This window comes from Syngnathus acus, chromosome 24 (genome assembly GCF_901709675.1).
Source record: "Syngnathus acus chromosome 24, fSynAcu1.2, whole genome shotgun sequence".
In the NCBI taxonomy this organism is placed as follows: domain Eukaryota; kingdom Metazoa; phylum Chordata; class Actinopteri; order Syngnathiformes; family Syngnathidae; genus Syngnathus; species Syngnathus acus.
The window spans coordinates 4,411,968-4,432,005 of NC_051108.1; the positions used below are offsets into that span (position 1 = coordinate 4,411,968).

Genomic DNA, 20,038 nt, shown 5'->3' on the forward strand with positions numbered 1-20,038 from the left:
ATCTATCTATCTATCTATCTATCTATCGCTCTATCTATCTATCTATCTATCTATCTATCTATCTATCTATCTTTCTATTATATTTCTTTCCTCGGGATGTTTGACGTGACAATTTATTGTGTTGCCGTGAAAGGTTAAAAAGCATCTCTTGTAATGCATACAGGCATCAGGTGTTCAGATGACAGAAAAGAATGGAAGTAAATCCCGACAGTGGGGAAATGGCAAATCGCCACTTAATACAAGTAATATAATATTTATCTACTTGACCTACTTGATATACCTGACTTGATTTTCCGCCCGATATTTGTGCTGTTCATCTTTTATTTTCTCAGCTAACAGATGCTCCAAGGCGCTGTGTAAGTTAAGTCACCGATGGCACATAAACATTAGTCATCAGACCAGACCTCCACAGTTGAGGGAGCAACTCGTCCCCATGCTTTGTCAGTCAACCCTGTGATATATGCTTGCAGGTAAGCTGCTAGTAGGAGGGAAGGTAGGATTTGATGTGTACATGCTGTTCAAATAACAAATGGCCCATGGGGTATACACACGCGTGTGCATGTGCGTGTGTTCACCAAAACCCGAAGCATGTAGCCTTTGAGCGTCTGACTTTTATTTGTGGTACGATGTCACATTTGCAAGCGTCACCATGGCAGCTCTTTGTATGTGCCCGAGGTTAGCTTGAGTGTGTCCAAAAATGCAAATGCTTCTTTTTTTTTAACTTTTCACTCCAATATAGTAAATTACATGCATGTTTCTGTCCAATTTAGTCAAATATATGCAATATACATGGCTTGTCATCACTACGCAGTGACATTTCTTTGCATCGCTGTGCCTGCAGCAAGGTATGAAATGTTAACAGATGGAGCAGCAAACACTTGCAGAATGCAAAGTACAGCACAATACATCTTCTTGACAGAAAGTCACAATCTCCTTCATTGGCTTTAATGAGACAAATATTGTCAACATGATGAAATTTTGTACACCTGCTTGTGAAAGATTCCAAATTTTAAAGAAAAACACACAAGGAACTACCGTATTTTCCGGCGCACCGGACTATAAGGCGCACCTTCAATGAATGGCCCATTTTAAAACGTTGTCCTTATATAAGGCGCACCGGACTATAAGGCGCACCATTAATGCATCATGTCAGATTTTTAATCCAAATCAAATCATTTTCCATTTTATCTTTTTTATTTCAACTTCAGACGCAACAAATGACTTTATAATCACAAAATAATGATCCATAGTCTTTTTGATTCATGATTCATAGTCTTCAGCGGGCCACTTATGATTGATTTCATGACACAATGCTTCGGGCCAGTTTAAATTAAGGAATTTGGTCCATATATAAGGCGCACCGGACTATAAGGTGCACTGTCGGCTTTTGAGAAAATTGTAGGTTTTTAGGTGCACCTTATAGTCCGGAAAATGCGGTAAATACAGTATGAAGCCTTTCCTAGCAAGATATGTGCCTTGCTAGTGGGGCAGCTTCCTAACGCCTGTTTTATCCAGATGGCAGGAGCCAGACCTCATAATATAACATTAACTTTAACAACATGACTCCAAGCAGCCAAGAGTCAATGCGCTACAACGGTTGGTGTTTTAACAAGCGTGAATCAAGCGATGCACTGTCAGTCTCTTAGTGGTCTTCAAGCACAGTATCATTTTAATGGGATCCGGGGGGGGGGTACATTATCAAGGCTGAGGGTCATGCAAGGGGAGGCCTGTTTCTCATGAAAATAATGAGGTCACCGGATGTATAACGAGGCAACTGATGTGGCGAGGGCAGATAGCAAGACACGAGGGGATTTCGCGATCATTTTGCCATCAATTAGTCCATTTTGGAGTCCCATTTTCTACTACTTTCTTTCTTTTCCGACACTTTTTAAGATGCTATGATTGTATCATCAGCACCAGCGGGGTGTGACAACCCGTTGCTTTTAATCATTCTCAATCAGGAGGGACCGAATCTCGTTGGCTTTCCCTCCCTGCAGTACTCTCGGGAGGCGAGAGACAAAATGGGGAACAATGAAACATGCGCGTAACCTTTTCAAGGGCAGAATGAGCCGTCCGGCATTGAAAGCACTTTAGGAAAAGAAAACCACTCATGCGGTTAATATAGAAGAAAGAGAAGAAAAAGAAGAAGAAGGGGGAAATAGATGAGGGGGCCTGAAAGCCAACTATGATGACTTCTATATATAGCCGCCCCAGTGCGTTGGTGAAGGCCTTGCACTACTAAGACGTCATGCTTTCCAGCTAAAGGGATTTCACAGAGAAAATACAGTGTGCGTGTGTGTGTGCATGTGTGTGCATGTGTGTGTGTGTGTGTACTTATATATGTGTTCATTAAGGATGCAGATTAGAGCAAGCAGAGAGAGAGAGAGAGAGAGAGAGAGCTGTGTCGCTGCAGGAGATGTGGTGTCCTTAATTACAGAGCAAACAACCACGGGCCTTCTTCCCTTTTGGAATAAATGCTTATGTATTTCTCTGAAGGGCTGCTATGACTAGACTTTTCTACTCAGCGAATTCCAGTAATTAAATTTTACAAAGAGCCATTTGTCTTGCCAGGATTGTATAGATTATTTGGGGTCCTTTTATGTATTCTTTGGAAACATATGGAAATATATTAAAAAGAACAAAACAGTTTATTGACAGGGGATTGTCATCTTGAAGAAAAATGAATGAAAATTGTGAGGTCACAAAGTGAATTCAAATTTTGTAGATATTACTAGACTTTTCTACTCAGTGAATTCCAGTAATTAAATTTTACAAAGAGCCATTTGTCTTGCCAGGATTGTATAGATTATTTGGAGGGAGGGGGGGGGGGGGTCCTTTTATGTATTCTTTGGAAACATATGGAAATATAATAAAAAGAAAAAAAACAGTTTGACAGGTGATTGTCATCTTGAAGAAATGAAAATTGTGAGGTCACAAAGTGAATTCAGATTATGTAGATGGTGCATAATCTCATCATACAATTGTGTTAATAGATAATAATCCAAACTTGCCATGTAGTAAATAAGATAAGAAGAAGAAGAAGAATTGCAAGTTGTAGTGAGTTTCAGTGATTATTCAAAACAGAATCATTGTTAAAGTACCTGCAGAAAATGCAATCAAATTTCTATAATCATGATCAGTGATGTGATCATCTCGAGCCATTTAATCACCGTTTTGTTTTGTTTTTTAAAGAATGCCCCACCTTTTAAATACTGACACCGTTCAAGAGTAGTTCAACATCTGACCAATCACAAACAAGAGTTTCGAGCATCATTTAAAGCATTGCTGTCCATCAGTTCATGTCAACTGGCAGGGCAGGGCAGAATTTGTTTAATGCTGACTAGCTGAGTTGCTAAGCTTTGCAAGTAGCATCAATATGGCATCTAAAATTGGCGGTTACGATGTGCTTTACACAATTGGAATGGGATCCCGTGGAAGATGCCAGAGGATAAGAAGGAAATCTGACGGAAAAGTGAGTAACTTGCATTTGATTTGCACTTAAGATTTAAAGTTAAACCTTTTAAAATAAATGTTCTTCCATTTATTGCGTTGATTTAAAATAACTGACTTTCTTGTTACGTAAAGGTTCTGGTATGGAAAGAGATGTGTTATGAAACTTTGAGCAAGAGTGAGACACAGACATTGATCTCCAAAGTGAACCACCAAAAGATGGCGAGGCACCCAAACATTGTGAGATGTTACGACTGCATCGTTGACAGCGCCAACACCAAGATATACGTTGTGATGGAGGAGTGCACCGGTGACAACTTGGCCGACCTCATTGCATCTGCCTCGAGGGAAAGGTTTTTTGCAATTCAGTATTTACCTTCTAACTTTTCATTTGATTACTTAATACAGTGTTTCCCAACTACTGGCTAATCCAAGAATCTGGAGATTTCCTGTTGCGTCGATCGGATTGTGCTGCATCGGCACATATTCAGTTTGCTGCTGTGTTCTTTCGATAACAGGGACGCTCTGACGTGGTGCGTTTGGGGACTGACAGAAATCCCAGCATGTAGTTCAGGATCTGGATTGTTCATTTTCATTTTCACCTTATACAGTCAAATCGTGACACCTTGACTGTGATCACCACTCTAACTTTAAACGTGACTTTGTTCTTATTGCCGCAATGTTCAATCAATCAATCAATCAATCAATCAATTTATATAGCTAAAACAGTAAACAAAGTCATGTTGATTCTTTTGGATTTTAATCACAATCACTTTCAATAGTTTATTCCTTGCACTGTCTAAAACATTTTTTTTAAATTGTCATTTTTATTTAAAAAATTAAATACAATTTAAAAACATATATATACCGTAATTTTCAGACTATAAGCTGCACCGGACTATAAGATGCACCAACTAAAACTCGTGATTCCGGGTTCAAAATTTGCAAAAAAGAGTCGCGGCTTACAATCTGAAATTTACGGTATTTGTTTTTATTCAATTATGCCACTCTCTTTCCATATATAGATTTTTTTCCTATGAAAAGGTGTGCCGTGGATGAAAAAAAAATCGGGAAACACTGACTTAATACACCTGAACCGTGATTTTACATTTTCAAGAAGTATTTTAAATGGACCATATCGTACAAAGTTAAATAACTAGCACGTAAACCTTAGACTTTTTTAAGAAAAAAATTACTCTTCTAAGAAAATGTCAACAGACTTCAATGTGCGTGAGTATTCACAGTGATGGATGGCAAAAGGACCCCCTCAGCTGCCCAACAACATGCCTGATCTAAATTAACGCAACCAAGGACCCCTTCAGCTGCCTAAAAACATGCCTTTCTAAAAAAGCAAGACTTTCGACACATCGTGCTTTGGGGGTTAACGCAATTCTGGACCTCAAAGTTCACGTAAAAAACAGATTTTGTTGAAATGTTATTCTATATATTTATGTGCAATATAGTAGGATATGATTGTCATAAGTTTATGCATGCTAGGCGTCACTTGGATGAGAAATTCATCCTGCAGGTCATCGCTCAGCTCACATCAGCTCTGAAGACGTTTTACAGGAAGCGTAACGGCAAGCCCATCTTTCATCACAACTTGAAAGCAGGCAATGTCTTCCTGGACAGCGAGCGGAATGTAAAACTTGGAAAGCCTTCTTACACAACCACAGAGAATGGAATTTTCGTAAGTGGCTGTGTGGGCGGTGCTATTTCTAAGATGTTTCGATATTTTTCTGCGGCACATTTGTTTTCCAGAACCAGATGTCCTTCGATAACAAATGCGATATCTGGTCATTGGGATGTTTACTGTACGAGCTCTGTACTCTATGGTAATTTTTTCAAACTTTTCTGACACAGTAGTTTCCTTACTAAAAATTTTCTAATGTCTTGATTTCTATTTTCCAGCCGTTACGTTCCTTCCTCAGAACAAAAAGTACTTGCAGAGAAGATACCAGCAAGGACTTTAATAAAAATCCCCGGGCAGTACTCGAAGGAACTGAGCATGCTTCTCAACAACATGCTCAACTTGACGGTTTGTCATCTTTTTTTTATTTTATTTTTTGTCACTATTACACAATCACATAAAAAGCACTATGACCTTTTGACTAGGATGACCTGAGGCCATCTATGGAATCCATCCTCCAGAGTAACCTTCTGGCTGAAGTAGTTGAGGAGGAAGCAAAGAAGGCCCAGGGATGTTCAGAGCTAGCTAAGAGGAATAAGATGATACGCTCTGCTCGCAAGAATAAGGAAAACCTCACGCCTGGTGATCCTCAGCTTGTGATGCTCGACAACATCGCTCGAAGGCCCCGGACAGACAGTCAGCACACGAGCCAAGTGGACAAAGACAGACATGTCCGGCAACTCCGTTTTTGACCGCTGGGACGACATGTAAATATTTAGATATCTTTTATAATGCTATAACAGCTAGTATATTTCCATATTTTAATGTATTTTTTTCCCCCATGCAGGATAAAAGAGTGCAAAACAGGCAAAGAGAAATGAAATTCATTTGTCTTTTTGCAACTGTCCACTTTTGGGGACATGACAAGGGAGGAAATGAAAAGATCAGGCAACGAGAGATGCTGTTTGGATGTGATTGAGAAAAATATTAAAAGGAAAGGAAAAGCAGATGGTAGCGAAAGTTTTTTTTCTGGCTTTTTAATTCATGTGGATGTAATTTAGTGACATTTGTAGCAAGGTCATCACAAACTATGAGCTTTTGTTAAGATGTTTGCGACATTACCTTGATTTGCCTTTAGATGGAAAATACCTGAAATTCCATTTTGAATTATAAACGGTTAGTTTTATGCGGCGTGACATTGGAGTTTCGCCCTTAATTGACTCAAGCTGACACAAATGATTTGTGTTGAAATTGAGCAGAAAGTAGCAGGTACATAAATTGGATTAAAATATAAAAAGCTGCAGAAATGACTCTCTTTAAATGGAGACATCACACTGTGATCAACACCAAAAAAAAAAAAAATGAAGCTCTTATTTTCTGGTTGCAATAAAATACTCCTGAATCACACAGGGAGCAGTTACAGCATTATACAAGTAGTACATTACACACTTTCAAACAATATTGCGACTATTCCCTCCTCTGTATATGACATCCATGTTGTAAACTAGCATCCTAAGCAAAAGTGCAACTGACCTGTCACCATGGTAGCAATCACACAATTAGCACAGGCTCCCGGGAAATAAAGTGGGAAGAATGAGTTCTCGGGGAAGAAAGGATGATGCTGAAAAGAGAGAGCAAAATGCTGAACAGACAATACAATGAGAGCAACCCGCTAGTCTGTAATAGCATGAATAAAGAATTCCACGTTGCTTATTTGCTAAATTTTAATGCCACACCTCGGGCGGCGTCCACCACCAATATGCATGCCATAATATAATGTTGGTTCATTCATAATGCATGTGCATGATATAAAACCCTATAGGCCCGGGTACTAAACATCACTGATAGGCGGTAAAATCACAAAAGGTACCGTATTTTCCGAACGATACGGCGCACCTACAAAACCTAAAATTTTCTCAAAAGCCGACAGTGCGCCTTATAGTCCAGTGCGCCTTATATATGGACCAAATTCCTCAATTTAAACTGGCCCGAAGCATTGTGTCATGAAATCAATCATAAGTGGCCCGCTGAAGACTATGAATCATGAACCAAAAAGACTATGGATCATTATTTTGTGATTATAAAGTCATTTGTTGCGTCTGAAGTTGAAATAAAAAAGATAAAATGGAGAATGATTTGATTTGGATTAAAAATCTGACATGATGCATTAATGGTGCGCCTTATAATCCGGTGCGCCTTATATAAGGACAAAGTTTTAAAATGGGCCATTCATTGAAGGTGCGCCTTATAGTCCGGAAAATACGGTACTCAGCACTTAGTTCAACTGACTCGGGACTTGGTGACAATGTCCACTACTCTTCTTACTAGGAGGCATAGATGCAAGCCTCCGCTTTGGATTTGACGTGAGGACAACAGCAGAGGATTGCAATGAAAAAAAAAAATCTCTGCGTTATGTTGTAGGATGTTTTTATGAACTATAAGACAGCTTTTAAATTCAATCCTGTGGGGAGATATAAACTCCCTTCTGACCCAATCTTTTTTACAATTCTGTGATGTAACGCACTTACTGATGCCCGAAGCTCAATGCTTCTTTTTTTCTTCTTCTCCTTTTTTGTATAGATCTCCCTCCAGCCCACCTACGTTGTCTGCATTTTTACACTAACCCTCTGTGGGTCTCGATTGAATGAGTGAACCTGAGCGTTTGACTAAAGTGTATTCTTAGGAGAATTTAAGAAGGAAATCATATGGAAACGTTTCATGTCAGTATTACATTTTAACACAACTTTAGTTCCAACAAAGTACAGTATATTCCAAAACAGCAGTTTGTACAAAGATTTTGTAGACATATGATATACACTCAAAAATGAGGAAGATAAATTGGATATTTGACGCAAGAATGGCTGCTGGCCTGATCCAGTTGCTGATGAGGATGGTGATGATTATTGATGGTGATGATTGATGATGATGATGGATTGAGGATGCTGCTGCTGCTGCTGATGCTGCTGCTGATGATGATGATGATGATGATGATGATGATGGGATGATGATGGGATGATGATGGGATGATGAGGATGATGAGGATGATGAGGATGAGGATGAGGATGAACCAACACAAATATAGGTGGTGTGATTTTCTGTGAGGGAACATTGAGAGGCAATTTTGAGGAGTTAATTATAGTTTAAGATGACTGGCAGCAGTGGATGTGATTGAGAAATGTGCTGCCCAGCGATAAAGATGGTCGGCTCAATTTTGGACCCTTCATTGTCTGCTTAATGACTGCTGGTTGCTGATTGTTGCATTTGTCTGTTATCTCTTATTAGACAGAGTACATTACATGGAAAAGATGTGTGTTATCTTGCAATGAGATAATAATTATAGATTGTTGATGCACATTTACTGTAATTGCGGATTTGCTATAGTTTGTTCAAACTTTTATGTATAAAACACTGACAGTATTTATAACAGTGGGAATGAGTGCCTGAATGTTGCACAACACAACAGAAATTTCCCAATTCAAAATGTATTTATTTATTTATGTATTTATTTTATTTTATTTTATTATAGTGAAGTGTGTTCTTGACATTTACAGTACTGTTATATTCCCTCAGTGTCGCACGGGGGGGTGCAGACTTTGTCAGCTTTCTATTGACTTTCCATTCACTGCATCGGGCACTTGCAGCTCTAATCGATAGATCCTAATGCCTCTATTATAATCCCTCACTAGAATTTAGATTCCATTGATCAGCAGGCCTTTAGTTCCTACAGTGTTGAACTGTGTGAGAGACAACAAGGAAATTTCCATGTAAGACAGACGGTAATAGAACCGTGTGGGAAAGCTTCACCTGTGGGAAAGCGTATTCATTTTTCAGATTTAAGCTTCCATATGTAGGAATTAGACGCGGTAAGAAAAAAAAGCATTGTCAATCAAAATTGTTTTGAAATGCAACTGAGTTTTAGGGGGACTCAGCACTCCTGGTGAGTTGTGAAACATACAAGATTGCCTCAGTGAACAGTGACAAGTATCTTACATGCTTGTAAATTCAGTGTTATACAAAAAAAAAAACATGAGTCAGCAATATTGTTAAAGCACAAATTCGCAGAGTAACTTTTAGAATCAGCAGCTTATTTGCAGCTCAAAATGAAAAGGGAATTCTTTAAGGACAACAATGTCCATATTCTGGCTAGGTCCATCCATCATCTACTCACAACAATTTTAATAATGACTCTATTGTGACCACCCACGAGATTGAAAATCCAGTCGAGTTGATTCAAACAAGCCGAGATCAATTTCCACTTAATAATAGTCCATTTATCGACCACTGTTACATAACTCAAACAAATGATGAAAACAACCCAACAATTTCCTCCAACCTACCAAAAATACCTACTCTTGTATTACTTTCATTATCTCCCAAACTACTTGGTCCAACCTTGTTATCAGGCGTTGTAGCTGCTCATTTCCTCTTCTTTTGTCTTCTCCCGCCTCCTCTATCTTTCTCCAACACCTTTCTGGTGTGACAGTAATTACAGGGATGAGCATGCAATGCCACTTATTGCTTGAGCATCAAATGTGGGGCTTGATGAAGTGTTTTATTAGTTAGTGAGATCAAAATGCCAAGGTTGATTAACTCGAGTACACACTGTTTACTGTCACTATCTGCGGCACATCTACAGAGAAGCGTGTGTGTGTGTGTGTGTGTGTGTGTTGCACCGCAAATAATCTAAGTGTGTTGCTAAAGGTAATAAAGTTCAGATTGTCTTTGTTGCTTCAACTCACTTGTGACTTTGGGGTTATTTTCTTGGGTACACAAAATATATCTAAGAAGTCACAGATACAGTAATTTGATTCAATAATTCAGTGCAGACATATATTATGCTCAGAAAAAAAAAAAAAAAAAGGGGAAAGCTAGGTAGGTCTGAGTAGAACAACCCAAAAGAGATTAGGACTCGCCACATGAATGAAAGATGGATGCAGACGTCCATGAGAGAAACTTGTGCTGTGTGGTGCATCAATCTCAATTCGTTACTCCGATATGACAGAAGGGTCTATAATCCTTCCTTTCTAGCCGGAGGCCTAAAAATCACCCGTCGTCTACAAAGTCAGCATCCATCCCAAAGGAAAACACTCAGTACAAGCTTGCTTTACGTTCCACTGCATCTCTGGTCATAACCTTGAAACATTGCTCACTCCTGCCTAAAACTCTTCAATTCAGCAATTGAGTCAATGTTTTTTTTTTTTGACGTAGTTATGAGAATGCAACAAGGATGAGCATAGGTCACGTGGGAACTTAAAGTGGTTGCGTTTGGATCTGAGAGAGTCAAACATCATAAACAATGAGAAAGAACATTGTGGAAATGAAGAAAATTTATTTTTGGTATGTTGTGATTGTCATAAATTTCTCAAAGCATCTTATCTTCATTTTTCTACACAGGGTGGCAGAACGCTGATTACCGTATTTTCCAGATTATAAAGCGCACCTAAAAACCTAGAATTTTCTCAAAAGCCGACAGTGCGCCTTATAGTCCAGTGCGCCTTATATATGGACCAAATTCCTAAATTTAAACTGGCCCGAAGCATTGTGTCATGAAATCAATCATAAGTGGCTCGCTGAAGACTATGAATCATGAATCAAAAAGACTATGGATCATTATTTTGTGATTATAAAGTAATTTGTTGCGTCTGAAGTTGAAATAAAAAAGATAAGATGGAGAATGATTTGATTTGGATTAAAAATCTGACATGCTGCATTAATGGTGCGCCTTATAGTCCGGTGCTCCTTATATAAGGACAAAGTTTTAAAATGGGCCCTTCATTGAAGGTGTGCCTTATAGTCCGGAAAATACGATAACTTTGGCCATGTCCTATTTGTTGTTAAATTACAATTTGGTTTTGTTTCATGTTGTCTCGTCAGCCACTTGTGACTTGTCCAGGTGTCGATTATTTTTTCAGTTATTTCTTCATAATTATAATATAGTCTCAGATTCTGTTACCACACTTGATATGACTTTCCACAGCTCAGCAGTGCTGACCCCTAATATCAAATCTAATCTGCTACCTCATTTGAAATGGAAATGCCGCATAATTTACAAAAGGGAGCCAGTGACGTCCGTGGAGACAAATCACAAAGGACTAGCTAATTTCATGCCTTGTATTTTTCTGTCACGCATGACTACTCCACAGCGGGGAACCATGTGATATAATGTATGGGCTGTGATCTTGCAGAGTCTCCTGTTACCTGGATCTAGATTGAAAATACTTGGGTTACTGTATGAGGAAATATTCTTATGAGCATATACTTTCATATACTGCAGCTAATCTACAGTGTGAGATAAAACCAAGGGTGGCGCAATCGTGGTAGTTCCGTTTGAGTTTCGACTAGGAAAGAAATGTAAATGACTTGGCAACAAACAAAAGAAAAATGCAGTCCAGAGCATTATTTTATGTTAAAATGTTGACCTAGATTAAAATGGCAGTACACGAGTTGGCAAAACAATATACAACATAGTCAAGTCAAGTTTATTTATATAGCCCTAAATCACAAGCAGTCTCAAAGGGCTTCACATAGACAAATAAATTGACAATTATTCTCAAAGCATCCTCTGATTTTAAACTCCCAAAAGGGCAAGGAAAAACTGAAAAAAAAATAGTTGATCTCATGTTCGGCTTTTATTGCTGCAATATTTGACGCTTTGCCTCAATCAAACAAAAGAATGTGTAGAAGAAGAAACTTTTTTGTTTTGTATTCAAGCTACACCTAGTTTGTGAATTTACTGCTGTAGTTTCAAACAGTTAAGGTTGAATTGTCTTTTGTAATAAATGAAAAACAAAATGGTGGCAGGTAAAGAATAATTTTATGGTTTCTTTTGTGAAAAAAGTAAGTGTTAGGCTTGTAACCTGGGAGAACATAGATGTTGTCGTCCTCAAAACATTTCCAAAACAATTTTTTTTTAATTTATTATAGATCATGTGCAAAATACAGATGTGTGAATTTCAAAGGCGGGCTGCCTCATGTAGACATAAAGATGAAAGAAAAAAAAATAACTCCATCAGTGAGGTTCTATTTTAAGATGTCCCCTTCTCGCAGATCAAATGTGAGATGAGCAACACTTCCAATCATATCTAGTAACAGATACAACAAAAATGGAGACAAGTTCAACCGTGTCAGGCCCGTACGTGTGTTATATCGACTTCTCAAACTGTGTTAAATTTACTGAACGTGAAACGGAGCAGAAAATAATGTTGCGCTCCAAATGCTCAAAGTCGTGTTCAAATCCTTCGCTTGACTTCGAGGACTCAAATTCGGAGCGATTCCTATCTCGCGCTGCTGGAGACGACACCGACGCTCCGCTATCAGCACCCCTCATCGAGCAACCGCCTCTGGAGATTAGGAGGTGTGCGACGTTGCTTTGGCTCTCAGCAATGTCCTTTTCTCCACTTTCAAGGTCGCCGCAGAAATTTCGGAGCTGCAATTTGTCGTGTTGAAAGGCGCAAACACAGCATGAAACGGGGCTTTATCTACTGTAAACACATGCTTGAGTAAATTACATCAAAGTGAAGTTCATGTATGAGCATTAGAATAAGCTTGGCTGAAATTTTTTACCCTCAAAGCCATTTTAAGTTAATCACTTCTGGGGCCAGTGATATCAATTCATTTTGATGGTGTTGAACCACCTTGAATGCCCTATTTGGTTTGGATAAAGTCCAAAACACAGAGGTGAAAATAATATGTCAGGGGGCTCGCTTGCTGATGCAAAGCGGCCCTGACCGGCCAGGGCTGGCTCGGTGAATGCTTCCTTCTGCATCTCAGGCTTGCACTCAAGCACACTGAAGAAGCAAATACGAAAATACAGCATCATGTAGATGATGCAGTGTCTTTTTCATGCAAATTGGATTCTGTGTCGTGCAAATACAAGTAGGTATCTTGTGAAAGCCTTCGAGAAGATTGCCTGCCCAAAAGAGAGTTTGTCTTTTTCTGCCATCTAGTGGACACGAATAGCTGGGCGAAGATCCAGAGCAAGTTTTAAGGACAGCAGGAGTCTGGACATCGGCTTATAATGTCTTTAACATCCGAGCAAGAAGAGTAAATCCACTACACGTGGGAGGCCCCTGAGCAGAGCTGCGTTTTTGTTTTTTTAATGCACCGATTTGAGTACAAACATGGTTTTGATTCGACTTTTGGGAGCGTTTAGAAGATAAAACACGTTTTGTCATAAAGTGTGTTTTGGTTGGTGTCGGGTTTCTCTGCTATTCTCGATACAGCCCAAATTCATACTCCAACGCTCCTTGTTTCTTACCATTCCACTTGTTTTGGAACAACGGAACAGCTGCGCAGCAGAAAGGTTTGCCGCATAATTATGTTTGACAGGAAAGAAAAATGTAGCACAGTTAAGGAAGCATTATAAGATCATTACATTAGGTGAAAGACTGCAGTGCGACATATAAGGAACGTGTCACTGGAGGATTGCATCACTTGCTTTAACATGCTGTGCCTCTTGTAATAAATGTTCGCTCCAATAGCTCCGTTTGCATGTGTGAGGTTTATATGGATATTATGCATGCATGTAAACGTGGATGTGATTTCCTGGCTGCTGGCCCACTTGGAGTTTTAATTTCCCATTTGATCCCCATGAGTGGTTACAAGGCTCTTCCTTCCTCTTGTCTTTTCCCTGCGCTTACCTGTTAATAATCATAACATGATCTTCATAAAACTGTATTCCAAGTTAGGCCCAGAAGGAGCGACCAATTGATTAATTAATCGACTGGTTGGTTGTTTAAAAGGGAAGATAATCATTTCAAAAATGTCCTTTCATCCCAAAGAAAACAGATCAGTCTGAAAATGGTGCTACATTACCTAAGGTGTTTAAAAGTCTCCATTAGTCATGCAAGTTAAATCGTATTAGACGGCTTAATGCCCCTTAAGTGGGTCTACTGTGGGTGCAGACAAGGGGAAGGAAATGTCATTTCGACATAGATGTATTAATGAAGACAGTGATGGAAATGATGCTGGCGATGATGATGCCCAAGATTAAATCGAATTCATTTATGAGTCCGACAATACATGCCCGCAGACAGCAGCGGTCATAATGAGGGTGAGAAGCACAGTTTGGGTTATTAAATAGATAAGGGCGAAAAGTAATTCCCCCCACATGATTAGATTCATTGTCCTGTGAAGAATAATATACCTTGATTTGTCCTTTTCTGTTGCTCCAGGCTAATAATTGAATTATTTTGTTAAATATTTACTCAAAAGAAAAGGCCACGTTAATTCCAAAGGTTCATGAATTCTGCACATGGTAGAGTAATGTGTGTCATGAAGGAACATGAAACAGGGAGTAGTTGCTATCTTTAACCAGCAGGTGTCAGTACTGCAATTGAATGTGTGCTAGTTGCCAACGAAGAAGGAAGCGGAAGTTGGTGGCTCGGAAAGACAAGCGCAAGATGTCTCTAACGAGGTAAGCGTCGCGTCAAAAGCCTTTTGTGTACTTAATTGATGATATTTTGAAAAGAAGATAATTTATATGTGCGGTATCAAATTAAGGTAGCGCGTGGAATATTTTCAAGTGATCTGATTCGTCGTTGGTGACCACCATGAGCTGCTGTGCTGTTTCAATCGTGAAGCTAATGTTAGCATAGCAGGCCACCGTCTTACCGACGTGTTATGTTTGCGACTAGTTAATAGATAAACTACGTTTTTTTTAGCACGTGATCCAACTAACTCGGATAATTTTATGTGTAGCTTTTTACCGGTGCCGACCCAGCTGTCACAAGATCAGCTGGAAGCAGAGGACAGAGTTCGCGCCCAGAAGTCGTTCTCTACTGCCTTGGTCGCTTCCCGAAGGGAACCGCTACCTTATGGACACAGAGGTGGATGGATACCTCGCACTCCCGAGGTAAGAATCAATATTTTAAATTAGAAGTACGCATGTATGGGTTGTTTAAAGTGAACTAAGATTACCCACCCACGTCTGTGAATTTACTTTTTTTGTGGGAGCAAAGTTTGCTTTTGCACACCCTAACAATTGATGTCAAAATGCTTGCCTGCTGCTTATAAATGAATACATTAATGGTTTTAATCATATTTGCAAATGATTGCACTTCCGTAGGACTTTGGAGATGGGGGAGCTTTTCCAGAGATCCACGTGGCACAGTTTCCTCTGGAGATGGGTCGGCAAAAGAAAACCAACAATGCTCTGACGATGCAGGTGGATGCAGAGGGGAAAGTCAAATATGATGCTATTGCGAGACAAGGACAAAACAAAGACAAGGTTTGCAGTTATAACGCTCAATTTTTACAAATATGCAATTAAAAATAAAACCACAAGGATTGGCTTTCAGTAAGACAATGCATGGCAAAATGTATTTATGGTAATTTTGTGCCTTTTCGTTATTGTAGGTGATCTTCAGTAGGTACACAGATCTACTTCCAAAAGAAGTTATGAATGAAGACACCCCGGAATTGCAGAAGCCGGATGAGGAAGCTGTTGAAGAGGTAAAAGTGTGGCGTTTCGCTATTTGTCAGGCATAATGAGACTGACGAAAGTGTGCTTTGCGTGTTTTTCTTTTAGCTGACTGAGAAGACTCGTGCTGCCCTCAGCAAGCAGGTATCTCAAAAGATTGCCGCTGCCATGCCTGTCCGAGCAGCAGACAAGCAGGCCCCAGCACAGTACATCAGGTATCAAAACATTTCTCACCGCCCCAGTCATTGGAGTCTGAATTTTTAACAATGCTGTAAATAATAAATCTACTACTATCTACAGTAAAGTCTTCTGTCTGTCTATCAGGTACACCCCATCCCAGCAGGGAGTGGCTTTCAACTCTGGAGCCAAACAAAGAGTCATCCGCATGGTGGAAATGCAGAGAGACCCCATGGAACCACCACGTTTTAAGTAAGCGTGTCCGTCCTTTTATATCATACATGATCTGTCATAACTGCTTTTGAACAATCTGCTTCACTTTAAGAGAATTTAATTCAGATTAAATGTGTTGCAGGATCAATAAGAAGATCCCTCGTGGACCACCGTCACCACCAGCTCCAGTCATGCATTCTCCGAGTAGAAAGGTATTATTATTGGAATTGCAGATTTGAGTTTGCATACAGTTTATGACAATATCATTTTAGAATACTTCTCGATTCATTGTAATGAAGTTTCTTTCTTTCCTCCTCTTGGTTTTAGATGACAGTGAAAGAACAGCAGGAGTGGAAGATTCCTCCATGCATCTCCAACTGGAAGAACGCTAAGGTAATCTAGCACCAAGGCTATGTCTATGTGAATAAATATGACCCTCTGCCTTTTTTCTTTTTTTTTCCTTTTTCCAGGGTTACACCATCCCTCTAGACAAGCGTCTGGCAGCTGATGGCAGGGGGCTGCAAACAGTTCACATCAATGAAAACTTCGCCAAGCTGGCTGAGGCCCTCTACATTGCTGATAGAAAGGTAATCTTACGCAAGGCTCTTTAAGTTCATGCTTGGGAAGCATCTACTCATAATAAATAAATCTGTTGTGTGTTGTCCTACTCAACCACCATGTTTTTCAATTTTTATGGTCTATGGAGTTTGAACTTTTGGTTGTGTCTATAGGCCAGAGAGGCGGTAGAGATGAGAGCCCAGGTGGAAAAGAAGATGGCCCAGAAGGAGAAAGAAAAGAAAGAAGAGAAACTCAGGGAGTTAGCCCAAATGGCCCGAGATCGCAGGGCGGGAATTAAAAGTCATGGGGACAAAGGTGAGATGCGACCAAACAAGTTGCTTGACTGGATTTGGGTTCTGCAGCTGTTAAAACATGTCACAAATACTTTTTTTTTTTTTTTCTTCTTCACCATTTTCTGTTTCTCTCCCATGTCGAATCAAGGCGGCGAGGAAGGAGAGGCAAGGGAGCGTGACGAGATCCGCCACGACAGAAGGAAAGAGAGACAGCACGACAGAAACATTTCCAGGGCAGCTCCTGACAAGAGGTGCTGGACACACTCAACCCTCCTCTTTTCATATTGGAAGTCTGGATTTCACACGTCATCACAAATTCATGTCCAAGTCATACCATTTTTTTTTCTCCTCCCCTTTCAGATCCAAACTGCAGAGGGACCAAGACAGAGACATTAGTGAGCTCATCGCTCTGGGTGTGCCCAACCCTCGCACCAGCAGCAGCGAGGCCCAGTATGACCAGCGACTTTTCAACCAGAGTAAAGTGAGTGTCGTAATTAAAAAAAAAAAGCGAAGCTAACCGTCTAATGACCGTTCACTACATTGCAGGGTGGCTTCTGTGTTGATCTCTCACACACGTGAAAAGCTTTGACAATACATACTGAAAGTGGAAGAAAGAGTAATAACTACCTTTCCCATCCCTTTTTGTCCTCCCAGGGAATGGATAGCGGCTTTGCCGGTGGCGAGGACGAGACGTACAACGTGTACGACAAGCCTTTCCGCGGCGGCAGAGACATGGCCTCCAACATCTACCGACCCAGCAAAGCCATCGACAAGGACGCCTACGCCGATGACTTTGACACACTCATGCAAAACAACAGGTATTGGGGGGAACGCGGGTGTTCAAAGTACATTCAACTTGCTGTCACGTCGAGTCGGATATTGGATGCTAAGAGAATTTCAGTCGAATCAAGCACGACTCTAATCGCGCTTGCTTCTTTCAGGTTCGTGCCCGACAAGGAGTTCTCGGGTGCCGATCACGGGCAGAGGCGCGAGGGTCCTGTCCAGTTTGAAGAAGACCCTTTCGGTCTGGACAAATTCTTGGAAGAAGCCAAGCAGCACGGCGGCTCCAAGAGAGCGTCCACCAGCAGCCGCTCCAAGGACGATTACCACGACAAGAAGCGCAGAAAGGAGTGAAGGCCTATGGTCATCATGCTCTTTTGTCGACACACTTTGTTCATCGCAGGTGTTTTATTCCACTCAAATGTCTAGAGGGAGTTGTCTATTTTTCCCCCCGCCAACTAGTGTAAAAAAATACCATTTCTAATCCTTTTTTTTTTTTTCTTCCTACCCATATATGTACAGTGCGACCAATAAGGTAACATGGGAACTTCTGTCCTGGAAGTGTATAGATTTCAGTTAGTTTTGATTTCACACACATACCAAAAATACTTTTTGGGGTCAGTTCTATAATATTTAAGATGCCCATTTAGGTGTTGTTACCGTTTGCCTATATGTGATGGCAGGTATGGACACTGATCTTGAAGAAAAAAAAAATATATCCTTGTCATCCTTGTACAAGTATTGAATAAATTTCTTTTAGTGTGTGAAGGGTGTGGATGTTTTGGTACAGCAAAGTTCGGTAGTTATTTTTTTCCTGTTTGTGTAATACAGTTTAGCATAATGCTCTTTTAAATGAATTTATGTGAATATCTGAAAATTACAAAAGTATATAAAAATAAAGATTGCAAAAGTGTGCACACCCTCTTATAACTCGGAATGGGGCTTGTGCACAGAAGTGTAGGTACACATTACTTCCATTTCGCTTTTCTGCTGGAAAGGCCAAGAAAAGTTGTCTGACAAAAACAAAAAAGTTGCAGTCCCTTCAGCCTGTCTTCGTGTGGTTAGTGCTTGATAATGTCTTTCCACTCAGCTCTTGTCTGCCTTTATGATTTGATGAATGGGATGCTCATTCATGACGCCAAGAGGAAATTGGTTCCCTGGCATTGCTTTTGTTCAGCTGTGGACATATTGTGTTGGGCCACAATGGAATCCTCAGGTTGCAGATAGAAGGTGTGATAGATCGCTGTTTATCTGGAAACAAGCCCAGAAATAATAAACAATATTGCGTTGTAGCACAGCTGTACTCTGGATAGCTTAGTTTTTTTGTGATGTCTCTTGAGATATTTTTCCTTCTTGCAGAGAAAAGCAATAAGTTGGCTGATAAATGGTGCAAAAGTTGAGAGCGGCAGCTGACCTTATGACCTTTGTATTAAAAGACTGCAAACAGAAGCACACTCCTTTATTTTTTTAATTAAATGCAGTTTCATTGTGTTTACTTGGAGGATTTTGAATACATTGTCTATGCCAAGTCCTTTTTTTAATTAGCTATTTCCCTAAATACATTTGAGTATATGTTTAAACACTAGCAGCTAAGCCACATTAGGGAAAAGCAATGGTGCATGTTTCCCTGTTCAATCCCTCAACTATCTTTGTCAGCTAAAAAAAAATACATCTGTTATTTCTTGTGTGGGTAAAGTGTACATAGCCAGTGTGTTGGTGACATTCATCATTGCAAGAACCTGCAGCTCCCTCTATGCCTTCATCATTAGTTCCTCGTCTACACGTATTCAGGCCAGGGCTTCACTCATCATTATTCCGGCAGTCAAGAGTTAGAGTCTACTGCTCTTCGGAAATGGTCTGTCTGTCACTCAGTGCGACCTGCCCCGCCTCGGTTGTCTCTCTTGCTGGATAATCTATTATGGAGTGAAGACCAAGACAAGCGTAACGGTTTCTAATGGTTGTGTCAGTCAGAATGAAGCCTGCTGGGAGAACAGCAGCAATGTGGAGCCTTAACCAACTGGAGTTGGGAGTGCGCAGCAACCACTTTGGGATTTGCAGTGACAGGAAGTCATCTTTATTCGAGCAAAGACTTGAACGTTGGATAGATTGCTCTGCATTTGATTGTGTTAGGACGCTAACTGTAATGCAGAAGTGAGAGTACCGTATTTTCCGGACTATAAAGCGCACCTTCAATGAATGGCCCATTTTAAAACGTTGTCCTTATATAATGGCGCACCGGACTATAAGGCCCACCATTAATGCATCATGTCAGATTTTTAATCCAAATCAAATCATTCTCCATTTTATCTTTTTTATTTCAACTTCAGACGCAACAAATTATTTATCATCACAAAATAATGATCCATAGTCTTTTTGATTCATGATTCATAGTCTTCAGCGGGCCACTTATGATTGATTTCATGACACAATGCTTCGGGCCAGTTTAAATTTAGGAATTTGGTCCATATGTCGGCTTTTGAGAAAATTTTAGGCTTTTAGCCTTATAGTCCGGAAAAT

At 40.0% G+C, this 20,038-nt stretch overlaps 1 protein-coding gene and 1 pseudogene across 3 annotated transcripts; both read left to right on the forward strand.

Moving 5' to 3' along the window:
* Positions 1-3,376: 3,376 nt before the first annotated feature.
* LOC119118380 lies at positions 3,377-5,832 on the forward strand (annotated as a pseudogene).
* Positions 5,833-14,428: 8,596 nt separating this feature from the next.
* On the forward strand, positions 14,429-18,563 carry snw1 (SNW domain containing 1). 3 transcript variants are annotated; one of them, XR_005096651.1, is made up of 15 exons: positions 14,429-14,495; positions 14,780-14,933; positions 15,147-15,308; positions 15,437-15,532; positions 15,609-15,715; positions 15,825-15,929; positions 16,033-16,102; positions 16,218-16,283; positions 16,361-16,477; positions 16,622-16,763; positions 16,890-16,992; positions 17,102-17,222; positions 17,396-17,559; positions 17,683-17,948; positions 18,006-18,544. XR_005096651.1 is itself a non-coding variant. In XM_037244888.1 (14 exons), the coding sequence occupies exons 1-14, from the start codon at positions 14,482-14,484 to the stop codon at positions 17,873-17,875; spliced, it is 1,614 nt and encodes a 537-aa protein (XP_037100783.1). In that variant the 5' UTR covers positions 14,429-14,481; the 3' UTR covers positions 17,876-18,563. The 3 variants fall into 3 exon arrangements, 1 of the variants encoding a protein (XP_037100783.1); XR_005096652.1 differs by having other exon boundaries at positions 17,683-17,947; positions 17,999-18,544; XM_037244888.1 differs by having other exon boundaries at positions 17,683-18,563.
* Positions 18,564-20,038: the final 1,475 nt, after the last annotated feature.

Excerpts from the sequence above, each read along its gene's own strand:
- snw1 (XM_037244888.1), top strand. Across the intron at positions 16,103-16,217 it reads TGCATTCTCCGAGTAGAAAG|ATGACAGTGAAAGAACAGCA; the intron begins GTATTATTATTG and ends TCTTGGTTTTAG. Across the intron at positions 16,284-16,360 it reads CCAACTGGAAGAACGCTAAG|GGTTACACCATCCCTCTAGA; the intron begins GTAATCTAGCAC and ends TCCTTTTTCCAG.